The sequence below is a fragment of the Podarcis filfolensis genome (assembly GCF_964270895.1).
Source record: "Podarcis filfolensis genome assembly, chromosome: 8".
Classification (NCBI taxonomy): Eukaryota; Metazoa; Chordata; class Lepidosauria; order Squamata; family Lacertidae; genus Podarcis; species Podarcis filfolensis.
In genome coordinates this window covers 4,398,837-4,421,059 of record NC_139611.1, presented here as the reverse complement: position 1 = coordinate 4,421,059, position 22,223 = coordinate 4,398,837, and the positions used below count along the sequence as shown (strand labels likewise).

The window sequence follows — 22,223 nt, the reverse complement described above, 5'->3', positions numbered from 1 at the left end:
AACAGCTCTTACTGTTGGGAAGTTCCTTCTAGGGTTTAGTTGGAATCTCCTTGTCATTTGAATCCACTGATTTGGGTCCTTTTGAAAATGAAGTATGGGCAAAATATGGTCTCAATTAGATTGTTCCAGTGAATTGAATGAAATAGAGTTGTCTTTGTGGACAATGCTTTTCCACACCCCACTTGAAAGAGAGGTAGAGGCCATAAGACAGTATGTATCCTGGACCACTTGCAAGGTGAATGGCGTGAGAAGGGTAAAGTTCATTTAAGGATTCTGATTCTCTGTGTATGCACAACTGAAACCGAGTACTGAGGGCTAGGGAAAGCAATATCACCTTTATTTTAGATGCAAGTCTTTACCTCTGAACTATCCCCTGCCCTCCAGTCAGTCAACAAGCCTCTGTGTTTGTACTTGAATGCTGAGTCACAGAGCTGGGCTTCAACTCCCAAGCCCCTACTTGCTCCTCTAATTACATTTTTTGAAGTTGAACTGCTAATTAGTGCTGCAGCTCTGTGTTGTGTAGCAGAACTCAGACTGCTATGTCTGAGTCTTACCTTTTCACTTGGGTCAAAATACACCTCTTAAGCCAGATCTGGGGAATCTGAAGCTTTGCAGAAAGAAGGTAAGTCACAGCCAACATACACCAGCTAGCATTTTAATTCAGCACACACTACTGTAAAGTTCCAAAGACATTTAAAAACGAACCACACACTCACTTTCCCAACAGGATTAAGCAATAAATTACAGTCTCAGGCTAGATTGCCACCACCTCAACCTAAGAAATTAGCTTCTCAAAGCGCCTGGGATTGGGAGAGCAGCTATTCACTCCGCTCCTTTGGCTCGCGATACTTCCACTGGATGTAGTCAAAGATGTCCTTCTCACTGTTGACAAGGAGGGGCTCGCCAGCAACTCCTGAAAACACACACAGTGCAAGTGGGGATGGGTGAGTTAAGTCCACTGGTAGGAAGGCAGGTTTATGGCAAAGCACTCCACTCCACACCCTCCAGAGTTATAAAATCAGTATTATGTGAACAGTATAGAAAATGAATTGCATTTCTTGTGGACACAAATGCTATTTAGCAGAATCAGCAACAGATCAGCAGGTAGTGGAACCAGCTCTGTTAGAGGGTAACACTCCCAAATGCAAAAAGTGAGGACCAGGGTGTGGGTGGGTGTCATGGAGGGGGAGACAGGATACAAACAACAAAGGGAGGGGTCACAGCTCGGAGGCAGAGCATGTGCTTTGGATGCAGAGTTCCAGATGAAAAATCCCTGGCTGCATCCGCAGGCAGAACTGGGAAAGGCTTAGGCATGAAAACCTGGAAAGCTATTGCCACTCAGTCCAGGCCAGCCTTCCCCAAGCTTCTGCCTGCTAGATTTTTGGACTACAATTCCCAGCAGCCCCAGACAGCACGGCCAATGGTCAGGTATGATGGGTATTGTGGCCCAACACACACTGGAGGGCACACACGTTGGCAAGGCTGGCGTAGACCAGTGGTTCCCCAACCCCATCCCCACCAATGGACCACCTGAAAATTGTTGATGATCTTGCTGCCCCACTTGGGGATTTTTCTGGCTGTTGCAGCAACTGGAGTGGGCCGTGCTAGATGCTGTATCATTTTTACCTGTTACTTTATGGATTCTTTTATTTCTTATATATTGTATTCCATAGAATTCAAATTGTAATATAATCATATACAGTATGTAAGAAAAGAAGCAACAGAAACACAATTAAAAATCATTTTGGATATTTAATGCAACAAATGTGCCACCTCCTGCCTTCAATCACAAATCCACAGACAACTTCAGACCACCAGGATAAAGCTGGTGGGCCACTGCTGAGCCACAGACCAGTTTGGAAACCTGGCTGCTAACAACCTTCACCTAGAAGGACCAGCAGTCCAGGGAAGTGAACAAGCCCCTTCTTCTGGACACTAGAAACATTACCTTGTCCCTACCCACCATTTTTCTTCACTATCTCTTTGCAGCCATGAGAGCTAGATGTTCATTTCCAGGAAGCAGACAACGGAACCAGAAGCCAAGATTTATGGCACGGTTGCAGTCAAGACAAAGAAACACTGAGAAACAGTCTCAAATCCATCCCCTAAAAGAGCAGATATGAGGACTCACCGGTGATCCCCAAGGGCCGGATTGTGTATTCATTGAGGGTGAAGCCCATTTCCAGAGCATGGGTTCTCATGTTCTTATTGAATATGTCGCTTCCAGTGAAGTACAGAACTCCACAGTAATACTGATCCCTGGGAATCAACCTGCAGAGCACAACCAAGAGAGGAAGCACAGTAAGAACCTAAGAGAGCCTGCTGGGTCAGATCAAAGGGTGCCCATCCCGTTCTCACCGTGGCCACCCAAATGCCCCAATGGGAAGCCTGGAAGCAGGACCTGAGCACAAGAGACTCTCCTCATTTGAGATTCCCAGGGGAGGAAGGTCACAGCCATCCTGGCTAGTAACTCTTGATAGACTTGTTCTTCGTGAACTTGTCCAATCCTCTTTTAAAGCTATCTAGATTGGTGGCCATCACTGCCTCTTGTGGTAGCCAGTTCCATAGTTTATGTGCTGTGTGAACAACTCTCTTATTTGTCCTGAATCTTCCAACATTCACTGGCAATGAATGGCTCTCTGTCATGCGCAGGAGCTTCCTGCAGCCAATCAAAGCCCCACTTTGGTTTCTGAACGTTTTGGAAGTCAAACAGACTTCAGGAACGGATTCCATTTGACTTCCAAGGCATGACACTCTATCTCTCTCTCTCTGTGTGTATTACTATTTATTCCATCTAGCATAGCAGTGCAGTTACCAGCCCCCTGTTCTCCTTGAAATTTACCTGATATCAATCCTCCTGTAAGGGTAAGCAGTTTCCTCATCTTTGCTTGGGAGCTGACACACTCCCTATAAGTTAAAGAAAGAAAACGTACATACATATGACAGAGTCTCAGTGTAAAAGCTAAACAGCTTGTGGAGCAGCTTCCTTCAGAGCAGAATTTCCTTCCAAACAAATCCCTTCCAATATGGCTGGGATTGTAGTTTTATTTTGCAGGTAAACCTACACTCTTCAGTTCAGCAATTCTTTGGCTTCAAAAGAACCAAATGGTGATTTTCTGAAGCTGTTCACGAATGCTGGGATCTGGACTGGCCTCAGGAGCACTGAGGATCTCTGGGGTGGTTGGGAGAAACTGCTTATAAAAGCAGGCAGCAGGGCCGCTTGTTCCAGAGATCCACTTGGACAGGTACAGGCAGCAACCGCAGGATCACAATTTTTGTGCCCTGGAGGGCCAGCTAGGTTTCTCCCACACATATACCCATAAAAGTAATAGGTATAGAACAGAATGTCAGTTGAAACAAGAGTTTGCAAAGATAAGTTAAAAAAGGGGGTGGCGTTTCCACACCCATCACAGAACATGCATTTTCTTGGTCAAGATTTAGGACCGAGGGCTCAGTCTAAATGCAGCCATTTTAGCACCACTCACAAGACGTTGAGAACAAGATATCTGATGCCTGCGGAGACACACCTAAACTGGATGTGAAACTTGATAGCACACATCCGGAGCAGAACACTTGATGGTCTCTCTCCAAATAAATGATGCTTTCACCTTGTTCTTTGTGGCAAAACCCACATCAAAGGGGGATTAAGTATCTGCATCCTGACAGAGAATTTGTTGCTGAAACAAAAAACCTGAGATTTTCTGCAGCCAAAAAGTCTTGCCCTACAACTCCACACATCTGAATTTCATAGGAACATTTTAGGGAAATGCACTTCCGCCCGAGGTCAAACATGAAAGGAGGTTTCCTTGACTTCAATACAGACATGGAATTTTAAAACTTGCTAGCATTTCAAAGAAGAGGCAAGTCTGGGCTCTCTTAATTTCTCATGGCTCATAAATTGGCATTCCAATTGTCAAGGACTAAAGGAAGGAGGCGAGAATTCAATTACTTGGGATTCTCTGTTTTCTCCTCCTGCAGGTTTGAGCATCTTTCAAGACACGCGGAATAAAAACACTCACCATGAACTTGGTGTCTCCCTTCGAAAGCGTATCTGTAATGAAGTGGATGTTTTCCAGTTGCTCGACCACTTGATGCAAAAGCTTTGGCTTCAGAAGGAATAATATTTGTCATCATTGAGTAGATAACAAAACACACTTGTAATGTTTATTCAAATGCCTCACAAAGTTGCCGTCAGAAGGAGTCTAGAAACTGTTTCTCCTCCTGCACAGAATATTTGAGGGCTGCTGGGAGGCTATTCTCTTGGGAAGAGCAGCAACAACTTAGAGCCTCTGCCCTGTTGAAATAAGGCCTAGTGCAGGCCATCTTGTTTCTGGCGCTTACTACGACTTTTCACTCAAACCTTCCTAGATCAGTTGTTAGTTATGCACTATGTTGCATCTCACTGGTCAATGTGAAGTCTGAAATGCATTTTATGCTGTTTTATCTTGACTGTTGGCAGGCTATGCCTTTTTTCCCTTTAAGACTGATAGGTGCTAAGCGGTCTAAAAATATTTTCAAATAACTAAATAGAGAACAGGGACAAGGCAAAGTCATTTTACTGCCTGAGGTGGAAAGACTAAGGACAGCCTCCTCTGAATCACAACCCCTAGAAAGTTCTTCAGCACAAAATGAGAAACTTGTTTCATAGACTTTTATGTAGCAGATCTTCCCAGTGGAAGGTGTCCACAATGGAGCAGATCTGTCTGTTGCCTGCTCCGGTGACTCTATGTGTTCTTGGAGGCAGCTGCAGCAGCTTGCTTTCCCTCTCTGTATAGGGCAAGAGTTGAGGCACAGAAGAAAATTGTTCTTGCTAAAAGTGGGGATTCTGGTTGCCTTATGACTGTGTTAGGCAGCAGTTACCAACATGGTGCCCTCCACTGTTGTGAACAACTCCCATCACCCATGACCACCGACTGTGCTTGGGGGTTGGAGTCCAACAAAATCTGGATGGCACATCTGTTAGTTACCCCTTGTATTCGGGATTGGGAAGAAATATTACTGCAGGGCGGACTTAAGATCTGTCCTGCCTCACCATTCTCAGGCTGGGGCTGTCCTGCCTGTGCAGATGCAAGTCATGAAGTATTATGTTTGCACACCAGTATTTGCTGTTTTTTTATGAAGTCTGTAATCCAAACTCATAAATATATGTTCTGAGTGGTGTTTTTTTAATGTAATAGACTGCAGAAAGCACCTGTTTGGAGGATTCTGAAGTGAAGTTTGGATGGGTCAAAAGAATATCCATATCCCCACTTGATTCTGCACCTGTCAAAACCAGAGTATAAGAAAATAAGAATCCTGCTTTCCAGCCAAACCTAGAAACTTTGTTTTTATTTCCTCACTTCTACCCTTCAGCTCTGCAAGGTTTAGTTCGATCTGCAATTCAGGTAGGTAGCCGTGTTGGTCTGACGCAGTCAAAATAAAAGTAAAAAGTAAAAAATTGTCTAGTAGCACCTTACAGACCAACCGTTTGTTCTGGTATAAGCTTTCGTGTGCACAGGTATCTGAAGAAGTCCGCATGCACACAAAAGCTTATACCAGAACAAACTTAGTTGGTCTATAAGTGTCAGGGAAGAGTTAGAAGTTTCCAGTTTCTCAGAGGGAGAAAGCATTCCCCAAGGGGGGAAGGAGAGCAGTGAATCTAACAGAAGAGAGCAACAGGAACAACAGGGAGGGACCGGCTGTTCCCAGGAAAGGCAAGGGCTAAGTTCTAGCTTGGATTGGGAGAAGGGGAGATACAAGCCAGCTCTAGCCAGGAGGTTAGAAAAAAGAGCGGGTAAGCGAAGGGAAAGGCGCCTTCGCCATTTTGAGGGTGGCTGGTCACGGAGAAGCAGAGCTCAGAAGGTATCTGAAATAAGTGACTCTGAGGAATAATATTTAAGAACCGTTTATAAGATTGTTTTGTTAATACGCAATAAAAAGTTATAAAAGAACAAGAAGCGTTTGTGTGGTGATCTGAAGAGGACAACGACCAAGCCTGACAATAAGGTGCTACCAGCACCTTATTTTTTTTATTATATCTGCAAGTTTTACAAGTTCCACGTCTGCCTCAGTTAAGTGACATAACTAATGTTGGGATCTCAAGCATGATAGATTTCCACCCCCCAGACTAATAAATACTAAGCAGTGTAGAAGTCACCAAGAAAACACAAATAAAATTAACAAAGTTTTTAAAGACAAATATACAGAACAAGGTTCCATGTCCTTGCCCCAGTCAGGCATTACAGAAACCTCAGAATTGTGCCAGAGAGGACACAATTCCCCGCAACAACTAACAGAGACTCACCTCGACGGAAACTGCCACACACTGTAGCAATATACGTGGGGTCCACTTTCTTTACCTCGCTCAAAACGATTTCCTGTTTTGGACAAAAAGAGATCAAGTGATTTGATCTTTCTTCCACAGACCCCTCCTTGCCTTTCCCCTCAATGAGGAAGATGGTGCTTTTCTCACCTGCATCTCTAACATCTCTTTCCGAGGAATTCTTTTCTCAAAGTCTTCAAAGTACCTGCACATGCAAAATAAATGAGGATGAGGAAGCAGCAGTGACTGTGTTCCTGGGCACATCAATTTTCAAGTTCTTTTGAAATTTAAATCCACTGACTCTTATAAATCCCTCCCAGTTACACAGTGCAAATTCAGGATTAATTCAAGTACTAATTCGCATATGTTCTGCTTTGCTGCCCAAGTTTTTTTACTGCTGTTTTACAGGGTGTGTTATATGGATTTTTGTATGGTTCCTACTGGTAATGCATTGTTCTCTGAGATTGTTGTGCTTAGACTCTTCATGCAGCAAGGAACTAATACCAATATTGTGTCAGCTTTAGAATAAGTATTGAACAAAACCTTCTATCATCTGACAGATATAATATGCTAAAGCTACTGTTTAAAACAGAACACTGCTGACACAAGCCAATCAATATGCCGCAGCAAAAAATATCAGTGATACATGAATGCTGCTTCTCAACATGACTTGGTTATAAACCTTCCTTTTTCAACAAGCCTTTTATGGGGAGGTTTTTATCTCTGTCTGTATCTGCTTTGAATTTTGAAATTGTTTTTATGTGTTTCTATTGTTGGTTTTTATTATTAATCACTTTGGGATATTTCATTTAATTTATGATTCACTTCCCACAAAACAAATAAAATAAACACATCTTTGAACTGGTCAGCAGCACTACTGCCCATACAATGAATGTTTCACTACTAATGGCCCATTTTGCAAGTAATTCAGTATCACAGAATTTCAATCAAGAAACCATGGAGGGCAAGTCAGATCCTGACCAACACCACAAACTGCTGAACAAAGGTAGCTAAAACTTGCATAGAGATTAACATTTGGCAACAAATGAAAAATCTGCCATGGTGTTGCTTCTGAATGTATTATATTAAAAAAGCTCTATGCAAGTCTGCCATCAAATAACTATAAATGTCCATAACTGAACCTTTAGAGGAAGAAAATATGCAGGTCTTACTTCAATCCAATTCGCTGATGATGGTTCAGTTTGTGCTCATTTTTTCTTAGATCTAGAAGGAGCAGAGTAATGAAATCAGTTAAGCATTTTATTAAATGACTATCTCTTCCAGATGAAGCATTTACCAAGTGACTGTCCTGATCTGCTCTCAGAAAACTTGCACAGAGGCTATATCCCATCATAGTCAAACGGCTGCTCTCCTGAACAAATTACTGTATTTTCCCATCACTTTTCTGACTACAGAAGTCCAATCTTTTTCAAAAGTGGATTTGTTGTGTTGCTCTTGCTATTTATATTGTACTGTGTTGTTGTTTTATTCCTTAAAGTTGGTTATGAAGGTGTACTCTTATGACGCAAAGGGAACATGGAGGCATCTCCTCATGCAGGCCTGGGCAGTCTAGAAGCACCCTCAAGAGAGGAGGAAATGTTTGGCACAACTTTCTTGGCACTGGATATATCAACAATCTGGGATCTCTGGGTTGTGATCCCAAGGAGACAGGCAAAAGGGAGAAGTGGGTCACAAGCCTGATTACTGCAGAACCAATTTGGTTTCTCCCTCAAAATGTAATAGCCCCTGAAATACAAATAGCTACTTGCATTAGCTTTAGAAAGAATAAATATTCTCCAAAATTAAGTAAACAAAATAAACCAATCATCAGTCATAGAAACAAAGAAAAACCATCCAGTTGATTAAATCAATTCAGCCAGAGGCAAAAAAATCCAACCTGTCAGTCCAAAGCTGTCTTGAACAGTAAAGTTTTAAGCATTTCTAGAAGGCAAAAGAGAAGGACCTTTGTCTGAGCAGCTTCTGGTTGTACTTCAGATGGCAAAGACCATCCTTAAGCATGAGGAAGCCATTGATGGGGGCAGGGAGGGGGCACACAGTGTAACGGGAGGAGGAAACTCACTTCAGTTTCCTCAGGCCAGATAGGAAATGGCAGGTTAGAACATATAAAAACCCAGCAACACCCCACCCATCACCCCAAAACAGTAATTCACATACCAAACACCAAAGGACACCAAAAGAAATCCTTCAGTTTTCAACAGATAGGGGTAAAGAGGTGCATCTTCAGCAACTGACAGAAGCTGCCAAGTGATGGTGCCAGATGCTCCTTCGGGGGAGGGAGTTTCACGTCCTTGTTGCTATTGCTCTCATCAGCTGCCATCCCTCAAGCCCCTGAGGGTGGCAGAACAGAAAGCAGGGCCTCCTCCACAGATCTTGATCCCTGGGCTGGTCTATTGGAGAGGGTGATGGTATTGGGAGGGAGAATTGGACGACGGGGGAGATGGATATGGCAGTAGAGTGATAGTTGCAGAGTACCCCTAGCCCTGTCTAGGCATTTCGAAAGATGGAGGCATGTTGGCCTAGCAGATAAGGAGCTTGTTCTCTCATACCAGAGAGACAGCCACAGCGGACTCACCTTCCAGAGTTTTAATTCCTTCGTCCACAAACTTCCTGGCAGCTGCAGGCCTACAAAGCAACAAGGCTGCTCATCACCAGTTTGAAGAGAATCTCCAGCATAACATCTCATGCAAAATTTCACTCCATGAGGATCTGTCTGCCATGGGACAGATTGCTGACCCAGGGCAAAGAGTGGAAGAGTTTTGGAATTAAAATGACAAAAACAGCAGAATCTTGGACGGCGGGAGCAGAGAATGTCAAAGCCTTCCAACGGGGAGGAAAGAACAGCTGATTGAGAATCCAAAAATATCTGGAGGGCACCAAACTGGGGAAAGCTAGATTATGAAACTGGGACACTGTCAATAGCAGCACCAGAAAGTGAATTTCAGTCTCCTCAAATTTGAGATCAAATGCATTCAGGAGACCCGGTTTCAAAGCTCATTTCTACCATTTGTTTTAAAAATGCACACACATTTACCCTATACCGCTGACTCTGGTCAGGAAATTGATAGATGAGCTTGTATCATCCTGTCGAATCTAGAAAGAGAAAAAGAAGGGGCCGTTTCCAACTGCACAAGTGAAACAGATAGTCAGATTATGGCACGGAAACGGTTCCTGTGAAGCCTGAGTGAGACATTGCTTGGTTCACTCAGCCAAAGCAATGCCTGCCTTTCTCTCCTCCCTGCTACATGATGGGATGTGGGAGCACAGGAGGCAGCGGAGACGGAAGCAGCAGGGGAAGATTTCCCCATGAACTGTGCAGAGTCAGCTTTCACAAAGAGCCTGCTGGATCAGACCATCGACCAATCTAGTCCAGCATCCTGCTTTACAGGGGCCAACCAGATGCCCGTGGGAACCTGCAAGCAGGATTCGAGCGCAAGAGCCCTCTTCCATCCTATGGTTTACAGTAACTGGTATTCAGAAACATTGCTGCCTCCAACTGTGATGACGGAGCTTAGCTACTATAACTAGCAGCCATGGATAGCCTTCTTCTCCATGAATAGGTGTAATCCTCTTTTAAAACCATCTAAGCTGGTGGCCATCACTGCCCCCTGTAGGAACAAGTTCCATGGTGTAACTAGGTGCTGCGTGAAGAAGGACTTTATTTTATCTGTCCTGAATCTTTCAGCATTCAGCTTCACATGAGGTAATAATAATAATAATAATAATAATAATAGTAATAAAATTTTATTTTTACCTGGCCCTCCCTGGCCAGAGCCAGGCTCAGGGCGGCTAACACTAGTAAAATTACAATAAAAACATAATAGTTTAAAATACAATTTAAAATGCAGCCTCATTTTAAAACGAGCCCATAGATCAAGACCATAAGGGGAGGGAAAACATAAGTGTCGACTGAGTCCAAGCCAAAGGCCAGGAGGAACAGCTCCATCTTGCAGGCCCTGTGGAAAGATGTCAAGTCCCGCAGGGCCCTAGTCTCTTGTGTCAGAGCGTTCCACCAAGTCGGGGCCAGTACTGAAAAGGCCCTGGCCCTAGTTGAGACCAATCTAACCACCTTGCGACTTGGGACCTTCAAAGTGTTGTCATTTGTGGACCTTAAGGTCCTCTGCGGGGCATACCAGGAGAGGTAGCTGTTCTTGACAGAGTTTGGGAATCATTAAGGTGCAGCATGGGGACAGATCTGACCAAGTAGTTTCTGCAGTACAGCAGATGCTCTGTGTGCAGAATGAATCAGGTTCTGTCCTGGGTATCTCCAGGTAGGGCAGAGAAGGTCTGCCAGCCAGCCTCACTTGGTATGCAGGCATGGGACACCACCCACAGGAAGTTTATTTTTATTCATTAAATAAATGTTTCTTAACTGCCTTACTTCAAGAGATTTCAAGGTGGTGTACGCAAGTATTAGGCAAAATATTCACCCCATTAAAAAAGCCAAAATGACACTCCATGCTCTTTTAGTAAACCTCTTTGTGGTTTTATTACAATCAAGTGGTGTATAAATGTTGTGTGTAGGAAATTTAGAAACAATATAGAAGGCCAACTAAGTTGCATATGTATACTCGTACTTTGCATATAGGTACTTTCAGAGTGAAATATTATACCACTTGTACAAAACAGAGTTATAAAAATCCAATTAGTTACCTTTTCCAGCTTTCGTAGTTTTCCAGTAGATAAAAACTCATCAATCTTTTCTGCAATTTTAGCTCCAACTCCATCCTTTAAAAAAGAAAAGAAAAATGAAAAAATGCGAGAGCTACACAGGAACTTAACTTACTACAGCAAGCAAGAGAGTGAAGCACATAAAACAATGTTGTAAAGAATAAAGCATTTGCCATAACAACATGGAGGACGAGTCCTCCATCTGCTTGTGACTTGCATTCCCATTGTCCCCAATCAAAGTGCAGAATCCACCAGGAGGTTCTTCTGTGCTAGCCCCATTGAGATGATCAGAAGCAGCGCAAGAACATCGGTTTTGTTTTTAAGTTGCACGGCTCCTTTAAAACGTGCTACTTTCACACATGAACATGCCCAAAGCAGCTCACAACACAAGAGCAGCAATACAGAAACAGTAGTGTACATCAAAACAGCATTACTACTATGGTCTGCTCCCGATAAGCTTCAAAACACAATATAGCAATCCAATAAATAACAATTCTACAGCAGTTTCTCCTGCCTAACAGCAGTTCAAAAGCACGTCAAAGTGCAAGTTGATAAATAGGTACCGCTCTGGCGGGAAGGAAAACAGTGTTTCCGTGTGCTGCTGTGGTTCGCCAGAAGCGGCTTAGTCATGCTGGCCACATGACCTGGAAGCTGTACGCCGGCTCCCTCGGCCAATAAAGCGAGATGAGCGCCGCAACCCCAGTGTCGGTCACGACTGGACCTAATGGTTAGGGGTCCCTTTACCTTTACCACAGTTTATTTCAATCAAGCAAATGTTTGAACAATGTTCCAAGTAAATTGGAAGTTAGCGTCAACAACTAAACCACAACCAATTTTGCATATTAATTGTTATAATAAAATAATAAGCTAAGACACAGCACAAATCCCCATTCTTTTTTCTCATTGTATTTTTATTTTTATTTTGACAGATTACAAACCATAAATTTGAATAAATTTGTAGAAAAATTTGTAAACATATACAGAATCTGAAGATGAATTTTATCGATTCTGAATTATTCACAAAAGCAATGGGGACCTGCCTGTTCTTAAGGGACTTACCAGCTTCTTTGCTTCAGCTCCACTTTTGATCTTGCTTGGATATTTTGATATCACAGAGGCTGCCTTCCTGTATGCAGCAATGAAAAATCTACAGTCATATTTTGGCCCCCCAAAATTGGCTCACAGCATGAGATCCCCATTGCCGTTCCACTGAAAAGCAACACCCTTCCAGAAATTACAGTCAATTATAGAGAAGAAGCAGAAGACAGAAGTTCAAATATAGGATCTCTCTCCTCAAAGAGGTGGCAGACAGTACAGTGGTGCCCCGCAAGACGAACGCCTCGCAAGACGAAAAACCCGCTAGACGAAAGGGTTTTCCGTTTTGGAGGCGCTTCGCAAAACGAATTTCCCTATGGGCTTCCTTCGCAAGACGAAAGCCCATAGGGAAATCTCCAGGACAGCGGGGAAGCGCAGCGCGTCTTCCCCACTGTCCTCGGACCTCCTCCGACGGCTGGCGGTGGGGCGGAGAGACCTCCTCCCGCCGCCAGCCTTCGGAAGGCTGCTCCGAAGGCTGGCGGCGGGAGGAGGTCTCTCCGCCCCACCGCCAGGCTTTGGAAGGCTGCTCCGAAGGCTGGCGGCGGGAGGAGGTCTCTCCGCCCCACCGCCAGCCTTTGGAAGGCTGCTCCGAAGGCTGGCGGCGGGAGGAGGTCTCTCCGCCCCACCGCCAGGCTTTGGAAGGCTGCTCCGAAGGCTGGCGGCGGGAGGAGGTCTCTCCGCCCCACCGCCAGCCTTTGGAAGGCTGCTCCGAAGGCTGGCGGCGGGAGGAGGTCTCTCCGCCCCACCAGCAGCCTTCGGAAGGCTGCTCCGAAGGCTGGCGGTGGGGCGGAGAGACCTCCTCCCGCCGCCAGCCTTCGGAAGGCTCCTCCGAAGGCTGGCGGTGGGGCGGAGAGACCTTCTCCCCACGCCAGCCTTCGGAGCAGCCTTCCGAAGGCTGCCGGTGGGGGGAGGGTTTTCCTTCCCACCGCCAACATTCAGAATGCTGTTCTGAATGTTGGCGGTGGGGAGGAAAAACCCTCCTCCCACTGCAAGTCCCGGGAACAGAGGAGAAGCGCTGCGCGCCTTCCCCTCTGTTCCCGTACCTGTTCTGAAGGCTTGCGGTGGGGAGAAAAGCCCTTCTCCCCACCGCCAGCCTGGCAAGCGGTCTCCATAGGAACGCATTAATTGATTTTCAATGCATTCCTATGGGAAACCGTGCTTCGCAAGACGAAAAACTCGCAAGAAGAAAAAACTTGCGGAACGAATTAATTTCGTCTTGCGAGGCACCACTGTAACTGTATACATCCAGGCCACTCACTTTGCAGATCTCCCTCCAGTGCAATCCTGTAAAGATTTCTGTTGGGCCAGGTGTCATGGTCTGCTGGCAAACAGATTATTTTTTTTCTTTATAGGCCACTTCATATTCTAACAGAAGTCTCTAAGCAGTTTACAAATCCCAACGAAAAGGATTGAGTATAAAAATATGATATAAATTAGACATGCAAACCCAACAACTATTACTGCTGCTACTACTAGTGATTCCACATTGTTAGTAACATAATTAAATATCTCTTAAAATGTAGATAAATAAATCATATACAAAACATCAAAATATACCATAATGCAGATAACACATTGTAATTACAGTATAACATTATTGTTATAAAACCCCCACATAATTACCAAAACCATTCACACTACATAAAACTAAACCCACAACCCACACAAAGACAATCATTCAACAGACTCCTAACACTCACTGTCACTCCATCCACTCAATTCTCACTTTAAAAAGCACACCTAATACTGAAATAAAGGACATCATATTTCCACTTCTGGACAGGATTTGTATTTTGCAAAAGTAAAGATGTTCCTTTACTTTATCTCAAGAGGTGAGACCAAGTTCTCCTAAGATGCTGTCTCTGTTTTGCACTTATTCCTGGAGACTCAGCCATATTTTGAAGGGGGGGGCACTGATGGAGATTTGCTGTGAAACAGAGTCAAAATCTGGGATGGGGTGTCAAAGTACCACCATTGCAAGAAACCAAACCCACACGCTATGAAATGTCCTTATTTCAAAGCCCTCTGTAAAACTGCTTTGCCAAAGAATCGGTGGGTTTCCAAGCCAAGGCAGATCAGATGATAGCAGAGATCTTACCTGTAAGCATTGTACTTGTGGATGGCCCTGTTCACATTCCTCTCATAATTGGCCAGTTCTGAAAAAAATATTCTAGTTAATTGTGAACAAAATCGCATAAATTGGGAGATTCGTCAACCTTTGAATGCCTGTTGAAAACTTTTCTAAGCTGCCAGGCTTATGCAGGCAATTTAGAAAATATATATTTTCATAATAGTCGTACCTTGGATCCTGAACGCCCTGGAACTTGGATGTTTTGGCTCCTGAATGCCGCAAACCCAGAAGTGATTGTTCCAGTTTGCAAACGTTCTTTTCGAACCTGAACGCCCGTTGGGGCTTCCGCGGCTTCTGATTGGCTGCAGGAGCTTCCTGCAGCCAATCAGAGGCCGCGATTTGGTTTTCGAACATTTTGGAAATCGAACGGACTTCCAGAATGGATTCCGTTCGACTTCCAAGGTACAACTGTAGTTTGTTAATGGTCTCAGATTCTAAATTTTTACATGCTTTTATTATATACAGATATCACTGTAAACCACTTTTTAAAATAATAAATAAATAAAAATAGGGCCCAGCTCAGGTCAAGGTCAGCATGATTCAGTGCCAATCATTTAAATGACAGAGATAAGTGACTGTTCAACTCTACTTCAGCTGAAATGCATGAAAAGAGGGTGCTCTGTTTGCATTGGATTGTGCCCATCTACACTGAAAACATAGAAAGATATACAGATATAGGGGACAGGCATAGCAAATAAAAAGCAGAAAATTAAGCTTAAAGACTGAGGCCAGACCAAGAATATAAAAAGTGAGGATACAATTTTCCCTGTTGCATGTGACTATACTGGACCACTTGCAGAGCCACACCACACATTTAAAGCACACCCAATGCACGTGACTTTCCCCAAAGAATATCGGGGACTGCACGGTCCCCCTCACAGAGTTACAATTCCCAGCTTCCTTGCCAAACTACAGTTCCCAGTTCTTAAAATGCAATAGGATGGTGCAGATCTGCTGGGCAACTTCCATCATTCTTTAGTATCGGCCATGCTGGCTGAGGCTGATGCGAGTTGGGAGTCCAACAAGCACCCCACCCCTGGGAGGAGCCCAGCCACACTTGAAAGGCTTAAGAGGTTTTACGATGGCATCAACATCTGTGGACTGGAGCCCATGCAATCCAGTTCAAGAGAAAGTTTGTGGACACTCCAGAGGCATTTGACTAGCTGCTGTGAAAAACAGGCTGATGAACTGGATGGATCTATGGTCTACACCAGCCTTTGCCAACCTGATGCCCTCCAGATGTTTTGGGCTACAACTCCCATCAGCCCAGCTGGCCAGGTCTGATGGGAGTTGCAGTCGAAAACATCTGGAGGGCATCAGGTTGGTGAAAGCTGGTCTCCAGGGTACAGGTCTCACAATGAAGGCAGCTGTGAACCTGTTCCCCATGTGGGCATGTGTTAATGGTTTGTTTTTATTCTTGTTTTCATTTTATTATGTATTCTACTTTTATATCTTTATGTTGTGAATTACCCTGTGATCTTCAGATTAAGAACGGTGTAAAAATTTAATAAATAGTAACAGTCCTAATAGTAAAATAAGTGGAATAATTCAGCACCTTGCACCCTCTACCTACATGAAAGCCCCCCATGCAGCCTCTTCTGTCCTTGACCACTTCTGCCATTTCTTCCGCCTTTTCTGCTGGTTTCTCTTGATGACTTGCCTTTAATAGCTACTTAGCCAGGAGTGGAAGTGGGGCTTGCCAGGCAAAAGCAGCCCTGCCCTGCAGCTTCCAAAAGCCCAGAGGAATGGTTCTGAAACTTTCAGAATAAAAATTTGTTTGTAGCACACCAATTTTTTTCTTATGAAATGCAGTAGAAAGTGCATCAAGGACTGTGCTTGGCATCACCTGATGCTCTTGCTCTCATTTTGAAAAGATACCTATCAATATTCTGCAAATAATAATAATGATAATAATAACGACAACATTTCTATACTACACTAAAGTACTTACAGTGGTACCTGGGGTTAAGTACTTAATTCGTTCTGGAGGTCCGTACTTAACCTGAAACTGTTCTTAACCTGAAGCACCACTTTAGCTAATGGAGCCTCCTGCTGCTGCTGTGCCGCCAGAGTACGATTTCTGTTCTCATCCTGAAGCAAAGTTCTTAACCCGAGGTACTATTTCTGGGTGGGTTAGCGGAGCCTGTAACCTGAAGTGTCTGTAACCCGAGGTACCACTGTATAACCATATACGTATTTTAGATAATTTGTAACACATACACCTATATACTAGGCAAGCGTATATGAAATTGTAGTTTTGCATACATGGCGATATATTATACTTTTCATGTACTTTTCACTTCATTTTGTTCAACTGAAGTACTTTCAATGCACAACTAAAAGAGCAGGATCGGGACGCCCCCTCCACTTATGGGGGGCCCCCCCGGCAGGGAGGGGCGAGGCCTTCTTCCCCCGAGAAGGGCCCCCCCGGCAGAGAGGCCTCCCCCCGCCGCCGGCCGGCCACGCACCGCTCAGGAAGTCGGTGATGCCCTCGTTGGGGTTCTCCTGCGGCGCCTTCCTCTTGCTCATGGCGGGGACCAGGCACTCCCGCCCCGGGAGGACTCGCAGGCCCGGCTCCTCCCGGCGGCGCTCCCAGGAAGCCGGTTCGGGCGGCCGGCGGGGCAGCTCGGCAGACTCAGAGCAAACCGGGGCCTCCCAGGCGCTTTGGACTCCGATTCCCATGAGCTCCGACGTCATTGGGTTGCGCCAAACAGAGCCCCCGGAAGGCGGAAGTGACCCATTCGCTCCCATGAGGTTCACGTCTCTCCTTTCTTATCTCTATGGGAGGTGAAAGAGAGGCGCGTCCGGAAGTGACGCAGGCACGGTTCAGGAAGCAGGAGCGTCAGGAGCTGCCTGAGAGGAGAAGATGTGAGTCCGCTGGTCGCCTTCTTGCGCCGCCTCGGCCTGTTCTTTACTGCCCGCCGCTAACCGCGCTCTGTCTCCTTTTCCCCTTCGCAGGGCCAAGGTCACCTTTAAGGTCACGCTCACCTCAGACCCGCGGCTGCCTTACAAAGTGTGAGTCCCCCCCCCCCGTCCGCTGCCGCTCGCTTTCCTGGGTGCGCATGCGCGGGCCACTGAGACACGTCATTCTCTAGCGGGCGGAGGGGCGGGGCTTTTCTCTGCGACGCTGCAGTTTAGTCAGCCTCTGCCGGGAACCGCTAGAGGGCGCTCCAGGACGGCTCAGCTGGCGAAAGCGTGTTCTGGCCGAAAAGGACCCGAGTTTAGGGGTAACCGTATGTATACCTGACTTTGCAGGCAATCTCAGCCTTCCGTGCAACAGTCCTGTAAAATAAGTCAACATTGTTCCACGTGCCATATTTTATTTTGTTGTGGCCTGTCTTGTCCAAGCAATTTGGGGAATTAGGTTTTGAGTGGAACTGCCCTTATCTTAAATATAGTGAAAAAGTGGGACATGCAGGAAGAGCAAGTAGCAACCTTTCTTCCTCCCGGCTTTTAGACCTTAGGGGAATGTATTGTGAAAATCAGCTGCTAACTAGAGATTTGTAGCTGCTGGAATGCTTCTTTCTTATTAGTTGGGGAACTAATTAGGAAATCTTATTTATGGTTTTCTGTAGACTGAGTGTGCCTGAAAGTACACCATTTACTGCCGTCTTGAAGTTTGCTGCAGAAGAAGTAAGTAAGGTTCTGGCAACATCCAAATTGCACCTGCTATTGCATTTCTTTACATGTTTATGTTTTTAAAAAATGTATTATATTTCCTTTTCAATTAGTTCAAAGTGCCTGCAGCAACAAGTGCCATCATAACAAATGGTGAGTGTTTTCCCCCTGTAATTTAGGAAACTTTGAGGTAGACCTGGTGCCAGTGGCCAAGATGTTCAGGCATCTCTTCAGGTGTCCAAAACCAATGCTAGTCCAGGTTCCATCTATTTTAATAGGACTAATGCGGGAGAAATTCCAGTTGATTCTGCCTAGGAAGTTCATGCTTACCAATGTTTGTAGGCTTCTGTGATGCAACAGCAAGCTTCCTTTTGGTTATTGAGAGGAGCTGCTGGTTAATACTTCCATGTGTTGACTGACTTATTTACTTTCTCCCCACAGATGGAATAGGGATAAACCCTGCACAGACAGCTGGTGAGTAGTTATTTGCAGTTAGATTTTTAAAAATGGAATATTTTTCTATGTAAGTTTTTTTAATACTGTCATTTTCTCAAAAGGATGTACAGTCATAGGAAAAGGAAAGTACACCCTCTTTGAATTCTTTAGTTTTACAAATGAGGACATAATAACAACCACCTGTTCCTTAGCAGGTCTTAAAATTAGGTAAATACAACCTCAGATGAACAACAGCACATGACATATTGCACTGTGTCATGATTCATTTAACAGAAATAAAGCCAAAATTGAGACCCCATGTGTGAAAAACTAAGTACCGTATTTTTTGCCCTATAGGACGCACTTTTTCCCCTCCAAAAATGAAGGGGAAATCTGGGTGTGTCCTATGGGGCGAATGCAGGCTTTCGCTGAAGCTTGGAGAGCGAAAGGGGTCGGTGCGCACTGACCCCTCTCGCTCTCCAGGCTTCAGGAAGCTATCCACAAGCCTTGCAAGCCTGGCAGGAGTTCCCGCAGGGCTGTCTAGGCTGCAGATAGTAGTTTGCTTCCCGGAGCGCCGGGCGCGCTGAAAGCAGAGCGCCCGGCGCTTCGGGAACACATCCGCAGCCTAGACAGCCCTGCGAGAGGTCCCGCAGGGATGTCTAGGCTGCGGATAGCAGCCTGGTTCCCGGAGCGCCGGGCGCCCTGAAAGCAGAGCGCCCGGTGCTTCGGGAACACATCCACAGCCTAGGCAGCCCTGCGGGAGGTTCCGCAGGGATGTCTAGGCTGCGGATAGCAGCCTGCATCCTGGAGCGTCGGGCGCCCTGAAAGCAGAGCTCCCGGCGCTTCGGGAACGCATCCGCAGCCTAGGCAGCCCTGCGGGAGTTCCCTGCAGGGCTCCCCACGCTGCAGATAGCAGCCTGCCGCCCGGTGCGCAGGGCACCCTGAAGCAGAACGCCCCACGCGCCGGACAGACATCCGCAGCGTGGGGAGCCCTGCAGGAGTTTCCCGCAGGGCTCCGCACGCTGCGGATAGCAGCCTGGCGCGCGGGGCACCCTGAAGCAGAGCGCCCCTCGCAGACATTGGCCAGCCCCACAAGCTCGGGGGACAGCAGGGAGGCGCAGCACCGCCATCCCGCTGTTCCTCGACCTGGTTCAGTTTCTCCGACCTGCTTTTGGGGGGGAAATAAAGGGAAAAAATTTTTTCCTTTATTTCCCCCCCTCCCCCCCAAAAAAACTAGGTGCGTCCTATGGGACGGAGCGTCCTGTGGGACGAAAAATACAGTACACCTTATGATTCAATAGCTTGTAGAACAACCTTTAGCAGTAATTACTTGAAATATTTTTTTTCTGTATCGCTCAGATCGTTGTGGAGGAATCTGGGCCCAGTCTTCTTTATAACATTGCTTCAGTTCATTGACGTTTGCTGGCATTTGTTTATGCATAGCTCTCTTAAGGTTCCTCCACAGCATTTCAGTTGGGTTGAGGGCTGGACTTTGACTGGGTCATTGCAACGCCTTGATTATTTTCTTTTTCTGATGATAATTGCTTATGATCAATTAAACAAGGGTGTTTGATTAGCAGCAGCTATCTGCTACTTAGCCTCTTAATTCCTCTGGAAGCAGTAAGGGTGTGCTTAGTTTTTCACACATGGCTTTTCTATTTTGGCTTTATTTTTGTAAAATACATCATGACATGGTGCAATATTTACTTAATTTTAAGTAAATAATATTATTAATATTATATCATATTATTATTATTATTACTGGTAAGATTATTGTTATTATGTCCTCATATGTAAAACCACAGAATTCAAAGAGGGTGTACTTTCTCTCTCTTTTTCCCATGACTGTATGCTGCAGATGAGCTATGCAAGTGACATTTAAAAAATCCCAGCCAGACCTCTTTAGCTTTCCTGTAACCAGCCTTGTCAGAATCTTTAATTTTGTCATCTCTGCTTAGGCGTTAGCAAGAGAATGCAGCAAAGGTGTCTTAACACATTACAGAGAACTGTTCACATGCATCTGCTGTGACCCGTCAGACTAGAACAAGTTGCCTTCATGGTTTACTTCCAATAACAGCACGTCATTTACCCAAAGCCTTACCTTGGCTTACAGTGATTTATGCTTACCTTTTTATGTACCCTCATGTAACCAATTTCTTTCCCCCTTCCTCATTAGGAAACGTCTTCCTTAAGCATGGCTCAGAATTACGGCTTATTCCCAGAGATCGTGTTGGGAAATGTTAACGTGTGTACTTACTAGATAAGGTAAATAGCCCGCAAAAAGGATCCGTAAGCATATTCACTTAGGAATTAACCTACTATATTATAATGTAAAATACATTGTATTTCCCTGTGAAATCATCGTGCATCAGCTGTCAACTCCTGCCAAGAAAAGAGTGGCCTCAGAGGTTGGATGGACTGCTTAGAATTGAAGGACCCACTGAAATTTTACTGAAAGACTCCTATAGAGAATCGTCTTACGGAGTGGCTGGATTTTCTTCTGAGGAAACAACTTCTTCTAAATCGAAGCTTATTTCCAGTATATGGATGTCTTTGACTTGATCCAATGGTTCCTTGCAAGTGTGGAAGGACCAATTTGCATCAAAAGCTACCCTTCACTAGGATTGAGCAGACACTGTCACGTGCAGTGGAAATGTGTGCTGAGCTTCTTTCTCCATTGAAGTAAATTGGGAAGTCTACTCCTGGGATCTTCCCGTATGCACTCCAAGGAGGTTGGAGCCTGGCAGCTGCCATTCACAGCCATAGCAGATTGTTTGGATATGTTGATGTGATCATGTGTGTTAAGACCTAGTAACATTAAATACCTGGTCATAAGGAGCCCAACTGAGTAATATCACTATTAATCAAATAACAAAATGGGAGATGCTCCAGTGTTTGTTTCGTTACGGAAACTTGTTTGCACTTGTATCAGGAATTCCAGCTCTCATTTTTCATTCCATTAAAAGAAATCATTTAAAGGCTTTGGTTGCTGTTTGGGGGCAGAAATGTTTGTAGCGTTTGTATGATTTAATTGTGCCAGCCTCTGTCTGTCTGTTTTCTTCAGAATGGCATTGTCTAGCTTCAAGATGGCTCATTTTACCCCAGATGGATAATAAATTATACTTTATATCATTAACTTGCCAGGCCTTTGCATATCAACACAAGAACCTTGAACCTGGCTCACCAGCATATTGCCTTGTAGAGTCAGAAAGCAGGGATACCTCTACTTATGTTTTCAGAAGTGGGGTTGGGGTTGCAAATCCCCGAGCTCATTTGCCAAGTTAGTCCCACATCCAAGCCTTTCTGCTGCTACTCTCCATCCCCGGACAAATGAGGTATCAGTGAACAGACTGGCAAAAGATATTTTCCTGCAGTGGGAAGGGTAACTTATTTTGCATAAGCCTGCCTAGTGGAACAAGTCGTAGGGGGCAACACATCCAAGGACTCCCCTGCAGAAAAGGAACCTCCACAGAAGGTTTAATGTCACATTTCTAATTGTGGAAGATGAATAAAAAGCACCTATTTGTAGTAGAGGCTCTGTGCACACATTGTTTTACTGTTGTGGGCATGTCTTGTTCTTTAATGTAGGTCTTTCTTTGACACAACTAGGTAGTTCTGCAGCAAAAAAGGGATTGAGTGCGCAAATCTGTTTAATTCAGATGCTGCTTTTTGTACTTGAGCATTATGGAGGTGGGAATCATCAGCAAGGCGTGACAATACTGCTGCTTTTAGGTATCCCACTCAGCCATGCATAATCACTAAAGCCATTCTGTTTGGAGAGTCCTGGCAGCATAGCCTCATGAAGATGCCCCCCCCCCCTTAGAACTTAATAGCTCTGGGCAGGAATCAAGAACTGATATTCTTAATACAATTGCTGCCTGTAAGGGATCTCCAGTTAGGCAAAATGTTTCGCTCCCCATACAAGGGAGGTAAAAAACATTTCACTATCTGTAA

General features: G+C 45.0%; 3 protein-coding genes across 4 annotated transcripts in view; 2 read left to right on the top strand and 1 right to left on the bottom strand.

Annotated features, from left to right (window-relative positions):
- Window positions 1-22,223, top strand: part of STAMBP (STAM binding protein) — a 116,608-nt gene that overhangs the window by 28,406 nt on the left and 65,979 nt on the right. The window lies entirely within an intron of this gene.
- On the bottom strand, window positions 640-16,967 carry POLB (DNA polymerase beta; the record flags this gene model as incomplete). The annotated part of the gene is made up of 14 exons (XM_083629551.1): window positions 640-913; window positions 2,132-2,271; window positions 2,843-2,907; window positions 4,020-4,106; window positions 5,192-5,262; window positions 6,284-6,356; window positions 6,452-6,506; window positions 7,474-7,525; window positions 8,895-8,944; window positions 9,354-9,412; window positions 10,973-11,047; window positions 12,050-12,116; window positions 14,184-14,241; window positions 16,685-16,967. The coding sequence occupies 14 exons, from the start codon at window positions 16,965-16,967 to the stop codon at window positions 819-821; spliced, it is 1,230 nt and encodes a 409-aa protein (XP_083485677.1). The 3' UTR covers window positions 640-818.
- Window positions 17,016-21,401, top strand: UFM1 (ubiquitin fold modifier 1). 2 transcript variants are annotated; one of them, XM_083629789.1, is made up of 7 exons: window positions 17,016-17,084; window positions 17,175-17,231; window positions 17,792-17,849; window positions 17,948-17,987; window positions 18,276-18,308; window positions 20,446-20,534; window positions 20,642-21,401. In XM_083629789.1, coding segments are annotated over exons 1-6 (258 nt in total). In that variant the 5' UTR covers window positions 17,016-17,082; the 3' UTR covers window positions 20,514-20,534; window positions 20,642-21,401. The 2 variants fall into 2 exon arrangements, with proteins under 2 accessions (XP_083485915.1, XP_083485914.1); XM_083629788.1 differs by lacking the exon at window positions 20,446-20,534.